Here is a 19,962-nt window from a genome sequence, read left to right on the forward strand (position 1 = left end):
CCATAATATGCCTGACAGTTGCATGGTCCTTCTAGGGTATGTTACAGTTTACTGGCGTCTTAAGAAGGCCCAAAGAGATTATTCTGGGCTGTCTGTCAATCTTAACAGCCCTCAACACCCCCCTCCCCTCGTCCCACTGATGATCATGGCCTCTCCTTGATCTTGTGCAAATTTTGCAGTTCGGGAGGGATGATGGGGATTTGAGCGTGCGAGCGGTCCACCCTCAACTAATGTTTATTCATTTCGCCCTCTCCAAGAATGCAGAAAAGTGGACATTACGGACATATTTGCCATCAATTTTTAATGAAAACATACGTTAGGGACAGAACATGTTGATGAGAAATTTAGCATCATTAAAGACGGCGATGCCACTATTCAGTATTCGGGCTGTGCAACATCCTTGCATATTTCATGGGAACAACTAGCCGACTCTCATTTCATAAAGCAGCAACCAGGCCGTCCCGGTAATTGCTTGTTTTGCATCGGTCAACCCTGGAGCGTCTCGGCCAGGTTGACCTGAAGCTGCAGGGGCTCCACGCTGGGGGCCTCCACGCCACACTTGGGGCAGGTGAGGTAGATGTCGGCGATGGCGTGGCTCTTGGCGCAGTAGTAGCAGAAGACGTGGCCGCAGGGCGCGGCGTGGGGCATGGTGGGCCACTCGCCGCACAGGCCGCACTCGGTGCCGCGGGGCCCGTCGGGGCCGCCGGCCCTGGCCCTCAGTTTCCACGCCTTGGCCAGCGGCAGGAGGAAGATGAGGAACTCGGCGAAGCCGTGCCACAGCAGCTCGCGGTTGACGTGGTGGAAGGAGACGTCGCGGGCGGCCCGCGGCCGCCGGAACTCCGCCCGCACTCCCAGCAGCCTCTCGGTCAGCGAGGGGAAGGCGCCCCTCTGGAGGAAGAGCAGGAAGTTGACCAGGCCGGCCAGCTTGGCCAGGCCGGCGAGGCCGGCCAGAGCTCGGCGCGCTTTGTGGAGAAGGCGGGACTCGGCGGGGAGGCCGAGGAACAGAGAGTGAGCGCGCTCCCTCAGCCACCCCTCACCCACGGTGCACAGCGCCAACCGCAGCTTCTGCCCGCGGCTCATGGGCCGGAAGCGGCGCGCGCCGAGCTGGGCGTTCCTGTATCTGATGTTGAGGAGGGACTGCCCCGCCGTGGCGCCGTGGGAGTAGACGGTGAACCTCCACAGGAGCAGCTGGAGGAGGGCTTTGAGCTCGGGCTCGACGGGGGTTAAAAGTCCCGGCTTGAAGTGCTGGAAACACTGGCTGAACTGTGACCAAACAAGCTGCTCCAAAGCAGCATCCAGTTCAAAAGCATCCAGCTGGCTGATCCTCAGAACCGGCGCCGAAGCGCCTGAACCCTCCTCGGCGAGAGCCTCGTCACCTCCGGCTCCGGCTGCAGGCAGAGGGGGGAAATGTGTCACGCGCTTTTGCATTTAAGCCGAAATCACTTTTCACATGTAAAGCCCGTAATAAATTCCCTTTTTAGCCGCGCGGCGCAGGGCCACGGCGGGCCTCATACCGGCCCCTCCAGAGATGCGGCGCGCGGACAAAATCACATCACAGGAGATTACCCGAACAGCGCGGCCCCGGCGACGCGGTAAACATCTGCCATGTGGAACTACTTTACTCTGACGGCTTTCATGCGGGATCTAAGAAGCGCGTCACGGAAATACATTTCTATCACGGCCGGTTTATCTCCTGAGACGCGACGGTTAAAATTCGAGGGCCACCGCCGACGGTCACCGTTTCCTTTGCCTTTTGCGTATCCTATTAAAACTTTCTCTTGCCACCCTAAAATCTCAACACATCTGAGAAATCTTTCCGAAATGTTTCTTTAAATTCGGGAAAAACACGGTTCCAGCGAAGGCTCACAAAAAGAACATTTGGACATCTTTCCGAATGATCTGATCAAAGCTGATATTTCTAATAAATGAAAATGAATGATTTTCATGAGCTATAAGCCGTTGTAATCACCATAAAAACAAAATAGTTAACTTTTAATAAATATGGCCTGCATAAGTTAAAAATAGACGTACTTATCCAGAGCGACTTACAATCAGTAGTTACAGGGACACATGCTCAGGGACACAATGGTAGTAAGTGGGATTTGAACCCGGGTCTTCCCGTTCATAGGCGAGTGTGTTACCCACTAGGCCACTACCTCCCGGTATCATGAAGTTGTTTAATTGTTGCAATAATTCCGCGTGATTTGAGAAATCGGGTGTTGGTCTCCCCAAACTCTTTCTCTTTCTCCACACATACGATGCCATTCATGAATGAAACTAGAACAGTTCTGAAATAAACGGTTAAAAAAAAAAAAAAAATCTATTATTGATCAATGTTTGACACGGCCGTGGTTTTATGAGTCATTAACAAAATTGCTTGCGGCTTTTAGATAAACAGCGGTTTTGTTTTCACTGTCCTGGTGCCTGAAACACACGCGAACAGCATACCGTATTGCCGTAAATGTGCATGAATCCAGTAATATGCATAGACGGGTCCTGAGCTCGGTACACGGTGCCACTCCGCCAGGTTTCAGTCCCCTCCTGGGACACAGCGGCTTGACATTCTTTTCAAAGCTGTTATTGAGCAGCGTATAAGTTATGAATGAATATGTTTTATTTCAGAACGTACTATTGACAGCAGCCTATCAATAGTAATGCGACTATTGTCAAGGGACTGTCAATATTAATGTAATTATGATTTAGAGGATCACATAGATGTTAGCTGAGGCAAGTAACATCTCCTACAGGGCTGCTATCAATACCAGGATTACTATTGACGTGTTCCTTCAGACTTGTGGTACTTGCCAAATATATAACAACTAGGCACTTCTGTCGATGTGAGCTGCCTATAAAAATTAAGAATGGAAATTTACAAGGCTTTAACTGGAGAACTGAAAATCCATGGTTCTTGTGTAATCATCAAAATTTAGGGTCAATCGCGGTGTTTACACCTATTAACACAGCACTGCTCCCTGCATGTCAGCCGTTTTTTGCTTTTTTTTTTATTAATAAACAGACCCACTGTCCATGAGACAAGTAATTCTCAAAGACCCCCCAAAAAGGTAAAAGGAAATCTGTTTAAGGATGAGCCATGAAATACCCATTAAGCGCTTTTAAAACAGCTATTTCAGAATTGATTTCCCTATTTTGTACCATCAATACTGCATTTTAATGTGCTCTATCAGTCATGGCTTTGAATCAGTGCCACATATCAGGGGTCTAAGACCAGTTTTTGCAAAACTAAAGTCAGGAGAACCTATTTGGTGCATACAGACAAATTTAGATTGGGTCTCCTTTATTTATCCACCCGCGCCTGTTACAGATGAATTGCCTCCAAAATACTGAATGGATCCACGGCATCCACAACGTGCCGTAAAATGGACGAGGAGGATGTGTGCCGTTGTACCAGGTGAGTCAAGGCCTCGACAACTGCCATTAAGTGACAAATGACTGACAAGAGCGCAGCGCATAAACCGCCATCCTCTCCTGAGGCAGCGCTCGTGGAGGCTAAGGCCTGCAATCCTCCATCTGATAAGGTGTAACAGCGCAACCTTGGGTCTGGCAACACAATCACATCATTGGGTGTGGGTCCCGAGCTGCCAAGGTGCCACTGAGAAAGGCACCGTCCCCACACACTGCTCCCCAGGCGCCTGTCATGGCTGCCCACTGCTCAATCAGGCTGATGGGTTAAATGCAGAGGACAAATTTCACTGTGTGCACCGTGGGCTGTGCTGTGTATCACAATGACAATCACTTCACTTTCACAATGAGACGGGACAGGGAATTCCTGCGGCAAAGGACCATTTGGAATCTGGAGAATTTTGAGATAGTGTGCCTTCTTGACCTTGGACTTAGCCCATGCTGGAAGCCATCCAACCTTTGGGGCCCTGCAGGTGGAGGATTGCTGCATATCGGCTGATGTGATAGGTCACATCACACAGTGCTAAAATATAGACACTTGATGAAAGTTAATGTGTTACTAAGCGGATATACATTTTTAGGACTTTAGAAAAGATGTCACCCTGAAAGGGGGCTCCTGTACCGAGTCTGCATCATAAAAAATTTATGTGTGTAAATGCACTCAGGGGTCCAGGTTGTCGCACACTAATGCTTTATCAGGGCAACCCTATTTCCCTAATCAGCGAAGAATTCAGAAAGCTCGAGCACGGCCTGAATTAATGCCTGATCGGGGACAAAATAAAGCCCGGCTGACACATGCACTGTGACTGGCTGAGATACGTACTCCGCTTAATCTGGTTTGTTCAGGATATACATTATTGAAAAGAATTAATTGATTTTGTGAGTATGAAAGGTGGAAGATGCAAAGCTCGTGCGAGTCGTGGGTACAGCGGTCCGCTGGAAAACAACTTAAAAACTCATGAATCATTAACAGGCTGAAGGGGCTATCTGAATGACTAAAGAGGGTTATTAATAAATGTTTTTTTTTTTTTTTAATGGAGCAATATGTGCACTGGCGCATCACTGCATGCAACCACATTCATTTCATAATAAAAAAAGGAAGCCATCTCACTGTACATCTTCAGGTGTTCTTGACAATAAACGACAAAAAAACTATTACAGCGTAAAAATATTAACACCGGTCTCACTGATGATATTTGAATTTAATTAAAACATTTTATGACTTCAGTTTGAAGCTTGTAACTATATTTAGTGTTCATTCGTGGCTTGGTAAATTCAGCCCGTCACTTTTGGAATGATAAGATGATAAAGTTCTGCTGGAGAAATCAGTGGCCCTGGCCTCCCTGGCCTCGGCTTAAAGCCGGTGCCGGCGTTAAATATTTTAAGACGAGTGAAATGTTTCTCTGCTGCAGAATAAAGTCGCCGATGCTGCTGCTGCGGAGCTTGATAAAATGAAGGGATCGATGACGTCGGCGCAATATGTGGCTGTTTTATGTCCAACTCAAGAAACTGACAGCAACCCGAATGGCAGTATATGAATTATGAACGCAGTGCTAATTTCCATGCGAGACGTTGCAACGACTGCGTGCAACACGCAGGTGTAAATAATTGTGCGATTCGCGACGCGGACGCTTGCAACTGGTAAACTGCAGATTCGGGAAGCGCGACAAGGAAAGCGCACATATTTACCCATTTCATCGCTTGACGAGGGAAATCGTCACATTGCTCAAAGGCGCCATGCACTTCCGGGTTTCCCCGCCACTCGCCACGCCTCTAAGAGCAGCGCGCCAATCAAACAGGGCGTCGTTTCGTGGTCGCAAATCACGCGCAACCTATCGCGCGTCCCGGTGCTGATCACCCGCCACAGCGAGGCAAAGATGAAACTCTCCGCAGCAGCGCACGGGAGGACGTGGGGAGGGGCGGAGCCTCGGGAGTGTTTACCAAGTCGCAGCCGAACCCTGCAGCGCGTCCGCGGGACTCCTCCAATCAGCGGAGGCGCAGCGGATTTCCATCCAATCACAGCCCACGTGGGCGGGCCGCAGTGGTTAAAGACCTTCTTTTACTTTATTGACTGGATACGTGTTTCTGTCGTATCTACAACAAATAAAACGCTTGTCCAGCCACAGCACCTGACAGGGGCCAGATTGAAGTGTTTTCAGACAAATGTGTCTGTTTCAAACGTTGTCACCAAAGACTGTGACTTATTTTCTTATATGAACGGTTTAATGACTTATTCTATTTAACCCGTAACGTGCATCCCAGCTCTCCCGGTTCGGTTGGACTTTTCTTGCTTTCTGAAAATGAATCCGACCCACTGGGTGTCTGCCAGTCGAGCCGGCACAGAAAGTCTGCAGTGTCCTGTAAAGAAGAGTATTAAAGCGCTTTTGGAAGAATTCAAAGGTTTGTACAATGAACGGCTGCGGGGCCTTGAACTTGGCTCCCATGCTGCCTCGCAGGAAGAGGAGCTGCAGGTACGTGCCGTGTGTCCAAATCAAACAGTTATAATTATTAGTATTATTTATTATCATGTAGTACTATACTTATATAACTTTGCAGAATGTTAGAAATGATGTGAATTTCAAGGGGAAGATGGTACAACACCGTAGTAAAGGGTGTATTATACAGTAATACAGTGTGGGGCCATTTGTGTAAATATTGTGCACGAAAATTGCATTAGTCTTCCATCTGGAAGCAGGATGTTCGTAGAGCATCACTCGGGCATATGGATTAAAAAAGCCACTAATAATTCCAGCTGTCGTGTGAGAGCATTTGAGGCGAAATTCAGGAGCTGCGCATCAAGCGAAGCATAACGAGGTTTCGGCGAAAGAGGGTCTTGGTTAGCTGGTCTGGTTGCGAGCTTAACAAGGTTATCCAGCAGGACCCATGAGGGTTTGAATGTGTCCCCTTCAGACCCAGAATCCACTCTGTAATATGATTTCTTCTGTTCGCCACTCTCTAAACCACGAAGCAGTCGGTACCAAGGAGGCCTGTATCAAGCACAGTGGCCTGGACGTTGAGAATATTCTGGACTTATTTATAAATCATACCCATATTCACAAGCACGGCAAAACAAAGGAGTCTTTTTGGGCGGATGGAATTTAGGCTGCCAGTTTAATAGTGTTTACTTCTCACCTAGGTCCATAAAGTGAAAGTCAAGATTCTGCAGTCCTATGTGAATGACCTGTGCGACCAAAACCAAGTGCTGGTTCAGGCCGTGGAGGATCTCAGAAGAGAGGCAAATGACAAGGTTTCCTTCTTGGAAAGGAAGCTCCAGGCCTCCGACAAAACCGTCAGTGTGAGTCTCTCCTGGATGCAGCATCTGTCTGTGCACTGAAAAAAAAAGTAAAAAATGTAATTAACCTGTCACACCTGTAACCTGTATCTTAGCATTGCCATAATGGCAATGAACCAAACAAACTTGCTGTCAGTAGCATTAGAGTATACAAAAAAATCATAAGCATAAATTAGACAGCTTATTAAGAGCAACCTAATATTTTTTAACTACTGTAATGAGTAAAAACACATTAAACAAACAACAACTATGGTTTACTTCTTTCAGTGTGGTGCCAAATGGCTTCTAGTTTGCATATCTGATATTATCATCCGATATGCGGTTCAATTTTCTCTTTGCTTACCACTTTGGACTTTCAGATGTTTATAGAGTGATAAATATTTTGCCAGTGGTACAATTTATCCGTTATCAACAAGGCTGGCATTGACAAACAAGAAAATCAAAATTCCCTTTCTACTTCAAATTCGGTTCGGCATTTCTCTAGTGTCTCGGGGCAATTTTATACTCTCCAAAAGTGTTTACTTTTTTTCAAGGGTCACAGTAATATAATGAATGTGTTAGACAAGAGCTTGGCAGACGTGTTGCTTGCTTGACACACATGAAGGTGAAAAGTGCAAATGATCCCGTAAAACGTTTCGAAATTTGCTTTCGATATGTAAATGCCAGAAATATTAAGAATGTATAAATTACAATGATAAACTATTAACTTTGTTGTGTTGTTATTGATGTTTCTACAGTTCTACACCTAGTTTGAAATAACCACTTTCCTTCTCAAAATAGTCTGTACCATAAGAAATAATTCTGAAAAGTTACAATTTCTGCCATTCCCCGTGTCCCTTACTTCATTTATGGATTGATTGGTGTTCTTGTGAATATTTTCCAGAGAATATGAGTGTTTCTATGTTTAGACACCATAACTTGAAACCCAAGCTATCTGCGCAGAAAGTAAAGCCAATGCATTATCCTATTAACCCGGAGCTTTATTAGCCGCTCCACTCTATATTTGTGTATGCACTGTGGATGGAGTCTGTTTGTATTCCTCCTCGGTTCCTGTAATCAGCAGAATTAGATTGGAGTAAGAACAGCACTCCCACTGTCCCAGAAGCATATTACGCTGTTGTCCCCTGACTGTAGTAACCATTGGCATAATGTACATAATTGGATATTAAATTGATTCAAAACATTAAAAGCTCCTTACATGCCTCGGAAAATGTAAAGAATGTGTGGGACTTGGTAATATGAGATTCTTAATGCTCTGATTGAATGGCTGCAATGAATCTTTATTTTGCAGCCCCGCGTAGCTTTGGAAATTGTTTTAAAGGGATTGACTTGGAAACGATTTGTCAGTTATTGCTATGAGTTTACTCGTGGGTCACAAGCGTGCCATTTGGGGAAGCGTTCAAGCAGAAAATACATCATATTTTCTTTTTTAATGCCTTTTATAATGGCCACATTATTGTCCTCGATTTGGCACCATTGCCTTAAAGTTAGTTTTAACTTTTAAACATCAAACTACACTTTTTTTCTCAGGGCTAACCTGGAATAGGTAGCACCCAATATCACGGATTGCATTAAATTCCTCATTTAAGGGTGCAGGATTTCCACTGATGTTGGGTGTAATTCCGTGTGTGATTTCGGCAGGATTTGGATCATCAGAGGAGATGCCTCGAGGAGAGCGCAGCCCGTCTGCAGGCCGAGATTCAGGGGCTGAAGGCCGATGCAGCCACCCTCACCCAAATCATCAAGACAGGACGGCATACATTCGGTCTAGATGTAAGTCATTAGTCTCTCTCCCGCCTTGCCTCTCTCTCTCCCCCACCTCCGCCTCCGAGTCACAGAAGTCCCTCATTCATTTTTCAAAACTCATTTTCCGCCCTTGAGCGTGGGATTTTAATTCCAGTCTCACCTTGACTCGTGGCCTTTGGGTGTGGACGATCGGCCGGCGTGACTTTGATCCGCTCCTTTCCCACCCAGCCACGGTGCTACGCGTCAGTGGTCTCCACTTGACCTCGCAGGTCCAGAGGGGCCTTCCTGCATGGTGGACAAGACCCTCTTCTCTCCCACCACAAAAAAACAACAACAACAAAGCACCCCTTTCTAATCAAGTCCTCTCCTGTAAAACTTTGATCTGCATAGCGGCCCTCCCCCCTTCGGCCCCTCGCCCCTGTCGCCCTGGGAGACATGACACCACTGTGTCAACATCAGCTCTCGCGCGGCGCTGTGGCGAGGCGCGCAGGGTGCTGAGCTCCTGCCAAAACCGCTGGCTTCAGCCAATAAGTGAATATGAATTATCTGGGCTGTTATTTATTATTCTTGGGCGGCGGGGCCGTGTCCAGCAGGCTGCTGGGTCAGCACCGGTGGTGACAGCTCTCCGCGGGGCCCCAGCGAGGTGGCCAGGCCAGGGCACCGCGCGGCGTTCCCAGCGGCCATCGACCGCGCCCACGCAGTGCCACCCCGCCAGCCGGCTTGTCCTCGCCGCGATTCAGAGTGAGAAAAAGAGCCGCCGCTCGCTAGGCGTGGCAGGCAGGCCAGGAGCCGCAGGACTAATGACTGTGGGCGGGGGGGGTCGAAGGTCACGCTCGTAGGCTATGCTAATTCTGTTGTTAATGACTTCCCTTTGAGTGATAATTGATCTGCTTCATTACCATATTAGTTCCGTAATCCTTTGCCAGCGGAGCGGGAGCCCGTAATGAATGCTCTGTTTGATTTTCGAAATAATTAACTAATTAAACGAATTAAAATCTATAGAGATGCCAATACAAGGTTAGGCCTCAGCCTGCGGTCTCTATCTGTGTTTAGTAAAAGTCACCAGCTCAGTGAAAAAGGAATCTAATGGTGATTTATGAGCGGTTGACTGTCGTTATTTCGAATAAATTGCTCGTGGAAGCGGAGAGGCTGCATTACTCAAACACGAGATACTAAGTGCATTGTAAGGTCAGCGGTGAGGGCAAACGTACATATGTAGTTCTGTGCCCTTGTAAACCTATGCTAATATATCAGGTCGGAACGCTGCTGGGTGGCGCGGAGCGGTGTCTCCGGGCACGCTGGCCGGCTGCGGGCGCTTCTCCAGCCGCTCTGAGTGCCCCGATTTCCTGTATTTAAACTCGAGTTCACTTACTGTGCCGTTCTGCTTCAGATGAGGAGCAAAATGCATGCTCTCTAACGCGTGTGAACTTGCTGGATTATTTTGTCGGTGAAAAGAGGGAATTCTGCGCCCTTCATTGCTGACCACAGCGTGGATTTGCTCTGTGATCAGTGCATGCACAAATACGGTCAAAATGATCAGCAAATCATGATCAAGGCCTTAACGAAATGGTTTTCTACATAAACATTTCCTTTGTTGCACGGAGTCGGAGAAGCAAGAGGCACGTACACCGCCCTGCCAAAACCATCATCTCAGTGGTGAAAAATGAATAGTCCGGACTGAAAGATGTATTCATTCATGTTTCCTTTCAGCTTGTTGAAACAATCCCACAACGAATGCATGCGGTTGCCTGTCCTGCCATATATTAGAGTCAGTGTTCCGGCTTTTCTGAAAAACAGTAATACTTCGTCATTTTGCGGATGAGCCGTTATGTTCACTGTTTTGGGAAATAAGTGGAAATGTCTGAATTCCCGTTGATTCCATTTCATCCAGCTGAATGCACATCACATCAGTCATATAATTTCTCAACACTGGACCATATTCTACATATTCATGTGAACCAGAACGGCACATCAACTTTACATTTGTCAGTATGGCCTGAATTCTCTCTCACCTGCTTCTGGGGTCATCTTTTTTTTTTTTTTTTTAAACGCGGGCTTCATCTCTGAGAGTGAGAAAGTAGGATTTCCTGCAGAATCCAGACTCCTTTTGACACAAGAAGGCAGGGGAAAAGCCAGTGTTATTGGAATGCTGCTGCTGACCTAAATTCTTGCATTAATCTGAGATGTCACTGTTGCAACCTTGACGCTCCATTTTCAGCGATCGCCCCCTTTTTCCTGCCTCCTCCTCCTCCCGTGAGCAGCACCGCTCTCAGCCCGACTACCTTTCCCACTCGCACCGTATTTTTGGCATGTTAATGTTCAGATTTGTTCCAAAAACTCATTTGGGTGATGCAACATCCATGTTTTACCCTGTTATATATCAGTACAACCCTACTTTTTTTTTTTTCTGTGGGCCGGCTGACCATTACTTTAATAGTTTTTTTTTTAATTCCACAAGCCTTAATGATGGAGTAGTGTTTGTGCCAGCTTTTGCCGTTCCTCTAACAAATTAGTTTACTGTGGTCATAACCTTCAAAAAGCTCATTACCATAAATTGCTTTTCATAAACGCTGAGAGCGGCATTGACTGATCACTAACGGGACCTTATTCAGGACACTCAGACCTGCTAGGACCTGCAGTTCCCATACTTTCCTAATCAGCTAATGTTTTCTATTCTTATAATTCATTCAGCTCATTTCTGATTTATCTAAATGACCACATTCATGCACACGCATATATATTTATATATGTGTCCTCTGGAATACATATATATATATATATTTCTTCCTTTTGACATGCCCTAAAGGCGAGTAAGTGAAACATGCACATGTGCTTAGGAAATTGCATTTTCAATGGATTAGCCCGACATGTAGACGCTGCCCACTGACCCCCAACATCTGACATTATACACACCTCAGGAAAACATTAGAGGGCATGTTCCCTCTGGTGGGCGACAGCGTCAGTGAGTGAGTGCATGTTTTGCACCGCCAGCAGATGTGGTTGCTCCTCCTCTGGATTTACTGGAACTGAAGACAGGGACGGGTTCGCTGCTGAACGAGGCTTGAATTGCCTCAAGTGTGTAAATTGTGGGGTTCAACTTAAAGAGCTGCATCCTGCAAGGATGCCGAGGTGACAGGGTAGATCTGCTGCAGCGTCCTCCCGTCTTGGAGATGCGAGGTCCATCCTCCTCAATGGCCTGGAAATTTAAGAGGATTAAAGCCGAGAAAGAGAAGCAGCCGAACGGCCGTGATGAGTGCGTTTTTAATCAAATTACGCTGTTAAATGTAATTCAGAAGAACATTATTGAACAATAGCATCGATACATCAGTTTGGAGAGGCCCTCGGAATATGAGGCAATTTACCTTGGGCTACAAAGGGCCGCGTTGTATGGAATTTAATTTCGGTTATTGTTTCTCCATGGTGGCCCCGGCTAGATTTTCTGCCGCAGCCGCAGCACATAATGGGCGGCTCACCAGCCCCGCTGATCAACCTTCCGTTTAGTCTTTTAAGCAAGTGCACCGCCGCGCCGTTCCGATTCTGCCTTTTATTGCCCCCCCCCCCTCACAGTTTAATTCCCTTCAACGCATGCCGGTGTAGCAGCCCCGGCTAGCTGCCCTCCACAACAATATCAGCTGGGCACGCTCTGTGAGCAGGCTTCCTGCGGCTCAGTCTCTTCGCTTAATTAGCCTCCCAGACACACACACACACACACACACACACACTTAGACTTTCTAAAGCATCTCCCGAAATATACAAACAGCAGAAAATCACCTCTTTGCTTTCCATCCCCGTCTACTGTTACTATTGATTTGACTGACTTCTGAGCAGGAGCTGTTATGGCGTTACTCTCCCCTGGAACAAGATGTCTGCTCAATAAATAACTGTACCTTGCTCCGGTTTCTGGACGAGGGGGGGATACGTTACGTTCCAGGTCGGGATACATGGTAAACAGCTGGACGTTTTTCCGTTTTTTTTTTAGACAGAAGTCTTGAGCCTTTTGGGATGTGTTTTATTTTATGTTATGGTAATAATGGAGTGGGATCTGTTGGCATTTGCCTTGTTTGCAGGAGCATCTTCTCGTCGAAATTCTGAACTGACCTAAAACCAGTCAAGCGTTTGAGAAAAATAATAGCAATGGGACCCCTTATCTCAGGATCATGCATAAAATATTACTCTTCCTTTAATGGAAACCCCCCCCCCCCAACAGTACATGTCCTCCTCGCTCCCCTAATGCGTTTGATGGGAAAGAGTTGTTTACGGTGTCCGGCAGGCGATTGATAAAAAAAAAAAAAAAAAAAAAAAAACCTTGCCTGATGGCCTGAACGTGGGCGGTGAAAGAACCCCTCGCTGCTGAAAGAACCCCTGAAACGGGTCAGCGGGGAAAAAGGCGCCACGACTCGACCTGCGAGTAATTAACATCCACATTGATTTCCTTTTCCGCGAGTGACCCCTGTCAACGTACCCTTGAAATGCACACTTTGCCATATCTCACCAACGCTGGAAGCGCGAGGAGCGTGGCTCTCCAAAGACAGCGGCACAATGGCAGCTTCTGTTGGGGAGGGGGGGGGGGGGCATTTATAAAATGCATATAATAAAATTGGAGCAGACAGCCTGCCCTTTAATGGCCTCATGGTTTTACAGGGTCTCCCCCAACCCCCCCACACTTACCCCTTTGTGTTTTATTTGTGGCACGCTTTTCAAAAACCGGGACGGGGCACCTAAGGCCAGCGGTCAAATTAAATCAGCGGTTGAACCGGGCGTCGCCCACAAATCAAAGGCACCAGGGCTTGTGCCGGAGTCAAATGAAGTAAGCAGGTTCAGGGCATTTATTTTTAGTTACATTTTTTTGTAATTTATTATATATTTTTTTCACATTTCTGTTTTTTGGGGGAAATATATAATTTAGGGTCTTTTCCATGTAAGTGGTTTGCGTCAAAGTTTGATTGAATTCCAGCAGCGATGCATAACCAAATGCTATTATCCTGATTATATTTCATAATTTACCTTTCATCCCTGTCTTTGGCTATTTCTAGGAGAGTAATTTAAGTCTGGTGATGGAGAACGTGTTCCGCTGCGACAATGAACTTTTCTCTTACAAAGAACTTTTTTCTTTTATTATTGTGTAAAAATTAAGCTCTTTGTGTTGCAATAGGTTGCTGGGGTGAACTTGCGGACAGTTTCTCTGGAGAAAGTCAAGGAGCCTTTAAGACCCAGTGAACATCTGTAAGTTCTTCTTCCTCTTTCTTCCTTTTTATTTGGTGTACACTGGTTCACTTGAGTGCATTTAAAGTGCCTTTATGTGTCCATATTTTGCAGTTCTGTGTACAACTCGTTTTGTACCTTAACAGCCACCATAATCACTTAACTACAGTAATGTGGCTGCAAATGGGCGAGGGGGGCAAATGGATTCAGACGGTTAAAAAAATAAAAAAATAAATAAAAAATATAAAGCATTTCCCTTGTGGAACATTTTAAAAGGATCATTTTAGTCTCCGATCACCTGCTAACAGGTTAAATGCTCATCAGAGATAATTTTTTCATCATCCACTCATCATCCAGTTTGTGTTTGACACCACGTCAAGAAAAGTTTTCTTGAAACTTGTGTTTGCCGCCAGCAGCACGTCTTGTAGCCTCCGCTGCCGCCTGAGATGAGGGGACGCAGTGTCTCTCAGTTCACCTGAGGGACAAGGACGTTCCTCGGGGAAGAAACGCGTTGAAAGATGTAGGTGTTGCGCGGGAGGCGGGGGGGGGCGCGTCTGTCTCTGAGAAAGCGCCAGCGCGGCCCTCGGCATGGTGGCCGGCCGCATGTCCCGCAGTCGTTCTCTCACAGCTGGCTCCAGGAAGTGTGCTCAGATATGCCACTTAGGAGGAAAATAATAACAGTGGCATCAAATCATGTAAATAGAAAATGCAGACGGCATCCTGCCACCAGCGTCAACATTAAAAGGGACCAATTGAAACGATCCTCAGGGGTAGAATCACTGCGCTGGCTGATGGAATACGGGGCCCTTCATCTCTCCACTCGCACTTTTTTTATTTGCTTTGTTTGCGTGTGAATTTATTTATATATTTATTCGCTCCTGGAATGAGTCAAAAATAAGAAATTGTGATTTATTGATGTCTGAACAGCCTTTTTTTTTTTCTCTCTCCAAAGACTTTTTTGTCGTGCTTGTACAGTTATGTAAACTACCCGATGTATGTGGCGTAATGGCTAGCATATTATTCCTCTATAGGCAGTAAACATATATGCTAAATAAAATGTACCCAACGAACCCTCACCTTTACCTTCACAGCATGTTGGAAGTGAGAGAACTCGCTTTGAGGAATGCAGCGGGAATGCAGCGTTTTAGGGGCGGATAACCCCCCCCCCCCCCCCCCCCCCCCCCCCACTGCCATTATTGACTTTTCCTGGTTCTGGTTCTCTTTCCTTATTAGGAAAGCAAACAAATCAATATACTACACTGTGGCCGGAGTGCAGACACGAAGCCCCGAGCGCCACTGTCACATGCCGTCCGGCCAGTCATTTCACTTCCGTCTCGCCCGCCCTGTCATTCCCCGGATTTGCATTCAGCCTCTGTGGTGAAATGTGCAGGTTCTGCTCTAAATACTCTTTTTCTTCTCCTTCATTTGCAATTCAAATTTGACTGAAAGGAAATACAAACATGTAAACAGCCCAAAATAATAAGAAAGAATGGCTGAATAATTAAATATAATAATAACATTAATAAAATTAATAATAAATGTAACCATTTATTTGCCTGAGGGAAAATATTAGCACATTGTTTAATGTTTTCTTAATATGTAATATGATCAAATTTAGGACAGTTTTTTTTATTTATTTTGTTTTGTTTCTGGCAGATTCTTTAAATACAAGAAAAACATTGTCAGCTTGTAAACTGTTGTGCATGTTTCTGGCAGTGCTTTTCATTATTTTTATTACTTGTCATATGTACCTTGATCCAAAGCAACAAATCCAGCGGCTGTGAAGAACGCTGCCACTGTCAGCGAGCGCAACAGCCCGACCCCAACCCTCCCGCCTCCCCGGCGCCCCCTCCCCACGCCTCTCCAGTCCCTCCCAGCTGGAAAGTTTTGACATCTGCTGGTCTGGGACACGGCTGAGCAGCTGTCAGCAGCGGGAAGCTACTTTCAGCAGCAGTTGGCGGGATGGCTGGGTGCCAGCTTGTACCATCTGCGTGCCTGACATTTCCTCCTAATTAACAGAAGGGTTAATTGTTTTGGCAGGCGCAAATGTAGTGTCTAACATTACCCAAGGGGGATGAGTACAAGTGCCACGGTAGCAAGGTGCTGGTTAATGCTGCGGTTAACAGGCGGCGGCGGTTACACTAGGCAATAAAAGAAGAGAGGTGTTATTTATATATTTAGATATATATTTATTTACCTCTGATGAATAATGCCATGCTGCAGTAATGATGTAGAAAGAATTGGGTTTTTGAGAGGCAAAGACTACTGCCTCGGGCCAATTGGAAGGGGACAATTTGCATGTTATTACTGCATATTCATAACTAATTGTGTTAGGCTGCGTTAATAGACCAGAGTGACATTATGAAAAATCGCGAAACCGCTTTCATGGCCACCAAAAAAAGCCAGACTGCCTCTTTTTTTTTTTTTACTCCCTTTGCCCGGCGCTCCAGCACTCTGAGTGGTGAATGATCATTAAGACACTTAGTTGCTAAATATAACAGGTCCCCCCCATTCATCAGCATGACGTGATAACATTTATTAATTGTTCTAATTTTATCTCTGGCTGCAGGGGGGGGGGGCATATTTTTCACAGAACTTGGTAACAGAGCGTGGTACGTTAAAGCACGTTGCGAAAATGGGTTTCAGCCCAAAGTCACAACCAGAAAGACTTGAGTAAGTTGTGCATGAAATCCAGAACGTGTTATTTATGTAATATGTGAATTTGTGGCAATATTTACTCGTTTTCTCGGCAGAAGCGCATGTGTTCCTCCCATGATTAATAACTCATAGCATATCATGTAGGCATTAGTGGCTGCGGCGGCGGCTGAGGCCAGTGATGTGATGGCACGTAAGGGCCGCGCGGCTCCGGGCGCGGCGCTGGCGCAGACGTGTCTGTGCTGATGGACTAAATGGATGCCCTCTGGGTGCTGGAGGCTGAGAGTGGCAATTTGCACGCCTCCCTTGGCAGCGGCGGATTGACTGGCTGTCAGGCCGAGCTGCAGAGAGGGAGCCGGGCCCCAAAGAAAAGACAGGAGTCTTTTTACGCAGCGTGAGAGAGAGTGCACGGAACAATCTGGAAGCCGACCAAGGCGCCCATTTTTTTTTTTTTGCTTCTTCTTCTTTTTTGAAAATGTCCCATAAAGGAAATGGGAGTGAAATTGACTGCAGTTAGTTACCATTTAAAAGCCTGTTCTGTTCAGCCGTCTCTCCATTCTGCCCCCTCCAAGATGCATGATATTTTGTCATTGCTGCTAAATGCAGATAAGTTAAAATGTCACTAATAGAGCTTTGAATAAAAATAAAAAGGTCACTATGTCCTCAGAAAGTTGTTCTAACACCCCCCTCTTGAAAATGATCAATTGTAAATGCAGTCTTTAAAAGTTTTTTTTTTTCTGTAATTTTTTTCTTCTTTTATTTTTACTTCAAGTCTCTACTTCAACTAAAACTTTTTTTTTTTTGATAGTGCAAAGTCTTTGTAAGCTCACACTGCCGTGTCCTTGGTTTAGTTTGCCCAGAGATATCACAGAACGCTCCCAGCCATGTTTTTTTTTTTCTTCTTCTTCCTCTTCCTCTTCCTCCTGCTTACGCTTTGAGCTTCCTCAGGTGTTTTTCCAGCATCTCCCGTCTTCCCCCTGCTGCTCCGTACCCGATTTTCTCTGTTCACTTCCCCATGTCAGATTTAACCCCTCCCTCCACATCCTTACATACGCCATGGCTCCACCACAAGAAGAAATTTAAACTAGAATAAATAAATAGACAAACAAACAGGAAAAAAAGCGAGCATTTACATACCCAAATAGAAGAGGAGACAGATTAGTGTTGGTGCGGAACATTAACAGGCAGTATTTATGGGATCTGGCTGCACGGCGGCTTTTTAGCGGGATGACGGTATGGCGCTTGACAGCTGTCGCTTGCAGCTGAGCGCGGCGCGTCAGGAAGCCGCCGCTCCTCTGCCTATTCTGTCAGCGAAAGTTTTTGTCTCTCGCCCCGCGCCGAGGCGTTGGAGGGAGGCCTGCGCGCCTCTCTGAAGCGCCGGGCCCCGTCGCCCCGGCCTACGGCCTGTCCGAAATGTCAACGGCTGCCTTCACTCCGCCTTCGTCCTGCCGCTCGTCCGGGCTGATGAGGTGTGTGGCTGTGGTCGTATCCAGCCGTGTGTGTGTGTGTGTGTGTCTGTGTGTGTGTGTGTGTTATGTTTTATGTATAAACTGTGTTCTTGTCTGGGCCCTGACTTCCATGGTTACTTGCACAGTTGAATAACTGTCAAAAAAAGTCTTCAGCATAAAAGAACACTAAAGAATTGCTCTTGCTCTTACAATTTTTGACATTTTTTGGGGGGGTCACGCTTGCATTCAGCTTCTGTCCTTAAGTTAGTGCGTCACACGCAGGCACCATTGTCACTGTGTTAATCAGGTCTCGGGGTGGTAATGGTCAGTGCTTGGCTTTGTTTTGTTGTTTTTTTTTTTTTTGTTGCTTGGGGGGTACAAGAACTCATTTCAAACATCCTCCAGGTGTTAAGTTTAACACTGGCCCCCTCCTTCTTTCCATCACCCCAAAGTGACAGTGTGACACAATAATAAGGCAGGTTTTTTTTTTTTTTTTGTAAGGAAATAAGACAGAGGACCACTGAGCATGAAGACGGTAAAGAATGCACCACTCACTACATGGTAATTATGGAGCCCACCAGGGGTTCAAAAGAGAAAAGGGAGAGAAGAGGAAGGGGGAAAAAAAAATATCCAAACTATACAAAGCTGAAAAGGGAGGTTCATTAAGACTTTCTCATTAGACCCCCGCAACAACTGCTACAAAGGCCACCGAGGTGCCATTAAATAGTGGGATTGTGTCTGGAGCAATTTCATCACGCTTTCATAGGGCCGAGTAATGGTTTTTATGAACACCTCAAATACGAATGGAGATTTCGGAGGAGGCACCTTTCTAAAGGTGCATCAGCACTCATGCAAATGAACACATGTAATAACGTAGCAGCCATTACTTTTATTATCGCTTTCTCTCTCTTTTTTTTTTTTTTTTTTTTTTTTTTTTTAGCTACGGAGTTCAGTTTTACTTTATTTTTGGGCAGGGGTGCATTGCAGGAGGAGGGGAGCTTTCCCTGGTTTTGTCTTCGAATTGAACCGGTAACACATACTGAAGATCCCAGAGGTATTCTGCTTGAAGTTAATACCCTTCTGATGCCCCCCTCCTTTCTCCGCAGTTGTAAGCCAGAGGACGTTATGAAGGCTCAGGCCCATGATCTGGCGAGTCATCTGATGGCCAAGAGCGGGATTATGCGTAATCTGGAAGAGGAAATTAAGGCGCTTTTGTACGAGAGCGCGCTGAAAAAGAACAAGGTACTTGTTCTCTTCACACAGAAACGACTACTTTTTGGGTGCGGACTACTTTTTTTTTTTTTTTACGATATTTCCTACCACTCTCACCATAAGCTGTGCACGTGTTGCGTATTAAACGATGTTCTCAGCGTGTGATGAATTACCGGCATTTCTGGCCCCAAAGGTTGGCAACAGCCTTTCAAATGAAAACTGAGTTTTATGGGTTCCCACACCTCCTCATGAAGTGTCTCAGAATTAAAAACACTGCTGTTTTACTGTCTGTGGCCAGTGCTTTCGCAAATTAATAGTTTTGGTGAAGCCTGTGTATAAACAGCATGTTTTCAGTGTATCACTGCGAGTCGTGTGCATTTAAAATCGCACTCGGCATTTTTTTTATTTTAACCCTCCAGCTCCTTGTCCTGAAATAATTATGGCGCTCATGTAAAACAGCACTGGTGTACAAAATAACCCTCTTTTTTCTTTTGTTAAGACATCCGACCTGAGACAGCCATCAGATGTCCTAGGGAATGTGTGGCAGAGCACCGATAGAGACGTCACCCTCGTCGGGCTCTGCGCCGAACTTGAAGTGGCGCAATGGGACGCAGTAGACATGCAAAACAAGGTGAGGCCCTCGCTGGGACATACCTCTCCAGATACTGTCTCTCTCACTCGCTTTCTCTGTCTGTCCGTCTTCCTCTCACCTTTCTATCATCCGCAGGCAGACTCGCCTGTCTCCTACTCTTAGGATCCCTTTTGTAATCACACAAATGGCCAAAGAGTATGATCTCACACACCCTTTATGGCCACGAGTGGGGCGGGTGATTGATGCTCCCTTTGTGGGGAATTTTGAATATTTCTCTTTGATCTGTCTGGCTGTCCTGGGCAGGGAAAAAAAAGGTATATGAGGTGTGGGAGGTTCCAGGCCGGATGCAGATGGAGAGTGAATCTCCGGACTGACGCGGTGCTCATATGGGCCTA

At 46.1% G+C, this 19,962-nt stretch overlaps 2 protein-coding genes and 1 long non-coding RNA gene across 7 annotated transcripts in view; 1 reads left to right on the top strand and 2 right to left on the bottom strand.

Moving 5' to 3' along the window:
• Window positions 1-286: 286 nt before the first annotated feature.
• Window positions 287-5,261, bottom strand: pex2 (peroxisomal biogenesis factor 2). The gene is made up of 2 exons (XM_028970256.1): window positions 5,110-5,261; window positions 287-1,388 (listed from the first exon to the last, which is right to left on the bottom strand). The coding sequence occupies exons 1-2, from the start codon at window positions 5,111-5,113 to the stop codon at window positions 487-489; spliced, it is 906 nt and encodes a 301-aa protein (XP_028826089.1). The 5' UTR covers window positions 5,114-5,261; the 3' UTR covers window positions 287-486.
• Window positions 5,262-5,375: 114 nt separating this feature from the next.
• Window positions 5,376-19,962, top strand: part of LOC114784684 (early endosome antigen 1-like) — a 124,578-nt gene continuing 109,991 nt past the window's right edge. For all 5 annotated transcript variants that reach the window (XR_003748901.1, XM_028970255.1, XM_028970251.1 and 2 more), the window contains exons 1-6: window positions 5,376-5,891; window positions 6,557-6,715; window positions 8,354-8,485; window positions 13,611-13,681; window positions 18,870-19,005; window positions 19,475-19,606. Coding sequence is in view for 4 of the 5 variants with exons in the window: in XM_028970255.1 (XP_028826088.1) it covers window positions 5,721-5,891; window positions 6,557-6,715; window positions 8,354-8,485; window positions 13,611-13,681; window positions 18,870-19,005; window positions 19,475-19,606 (801 nt within the window). In the remaining variant the exon portion in view is untranslated. The remainder of the gene's footprint in view (window positions 5,892-6,556; window positions 6,716-8,353; window positions 8,486-13,610; window positions 13,682-18,869; window positions 19,006-19,474; window positions 19,607-19,962) is intronic.
• On the bottom strand, window positions 10,468-12,305 carry LOC114784686 (uncharacterized). Its single transcript, XR_003748902.1, has 3 exons — window positions 12,230-12,305; window positions 11,372-11,654; window positions 10,468-10,562 (listed from the first exon to the last, which is right to left on the bottom strand). It is a non-coding gene; the product is annotated as an uncharacterized LOC114784686 (long non-coding RNA).

Source organism: Denticeps clupeoides, chromosome 2, assembly GCF_900700375.1.
Source record: "Denticeps clupeoides chromosome 2, fDenClu1.1, whole genome shotgun sequence".
In the NCBI taxonomy this organism is placed as follows: Eukaryota; Metazoa; Chordata; class Actinopteri; order Clupeiformes; family Denticipitidae; genus Denticeps; species Denticeps clupeoides.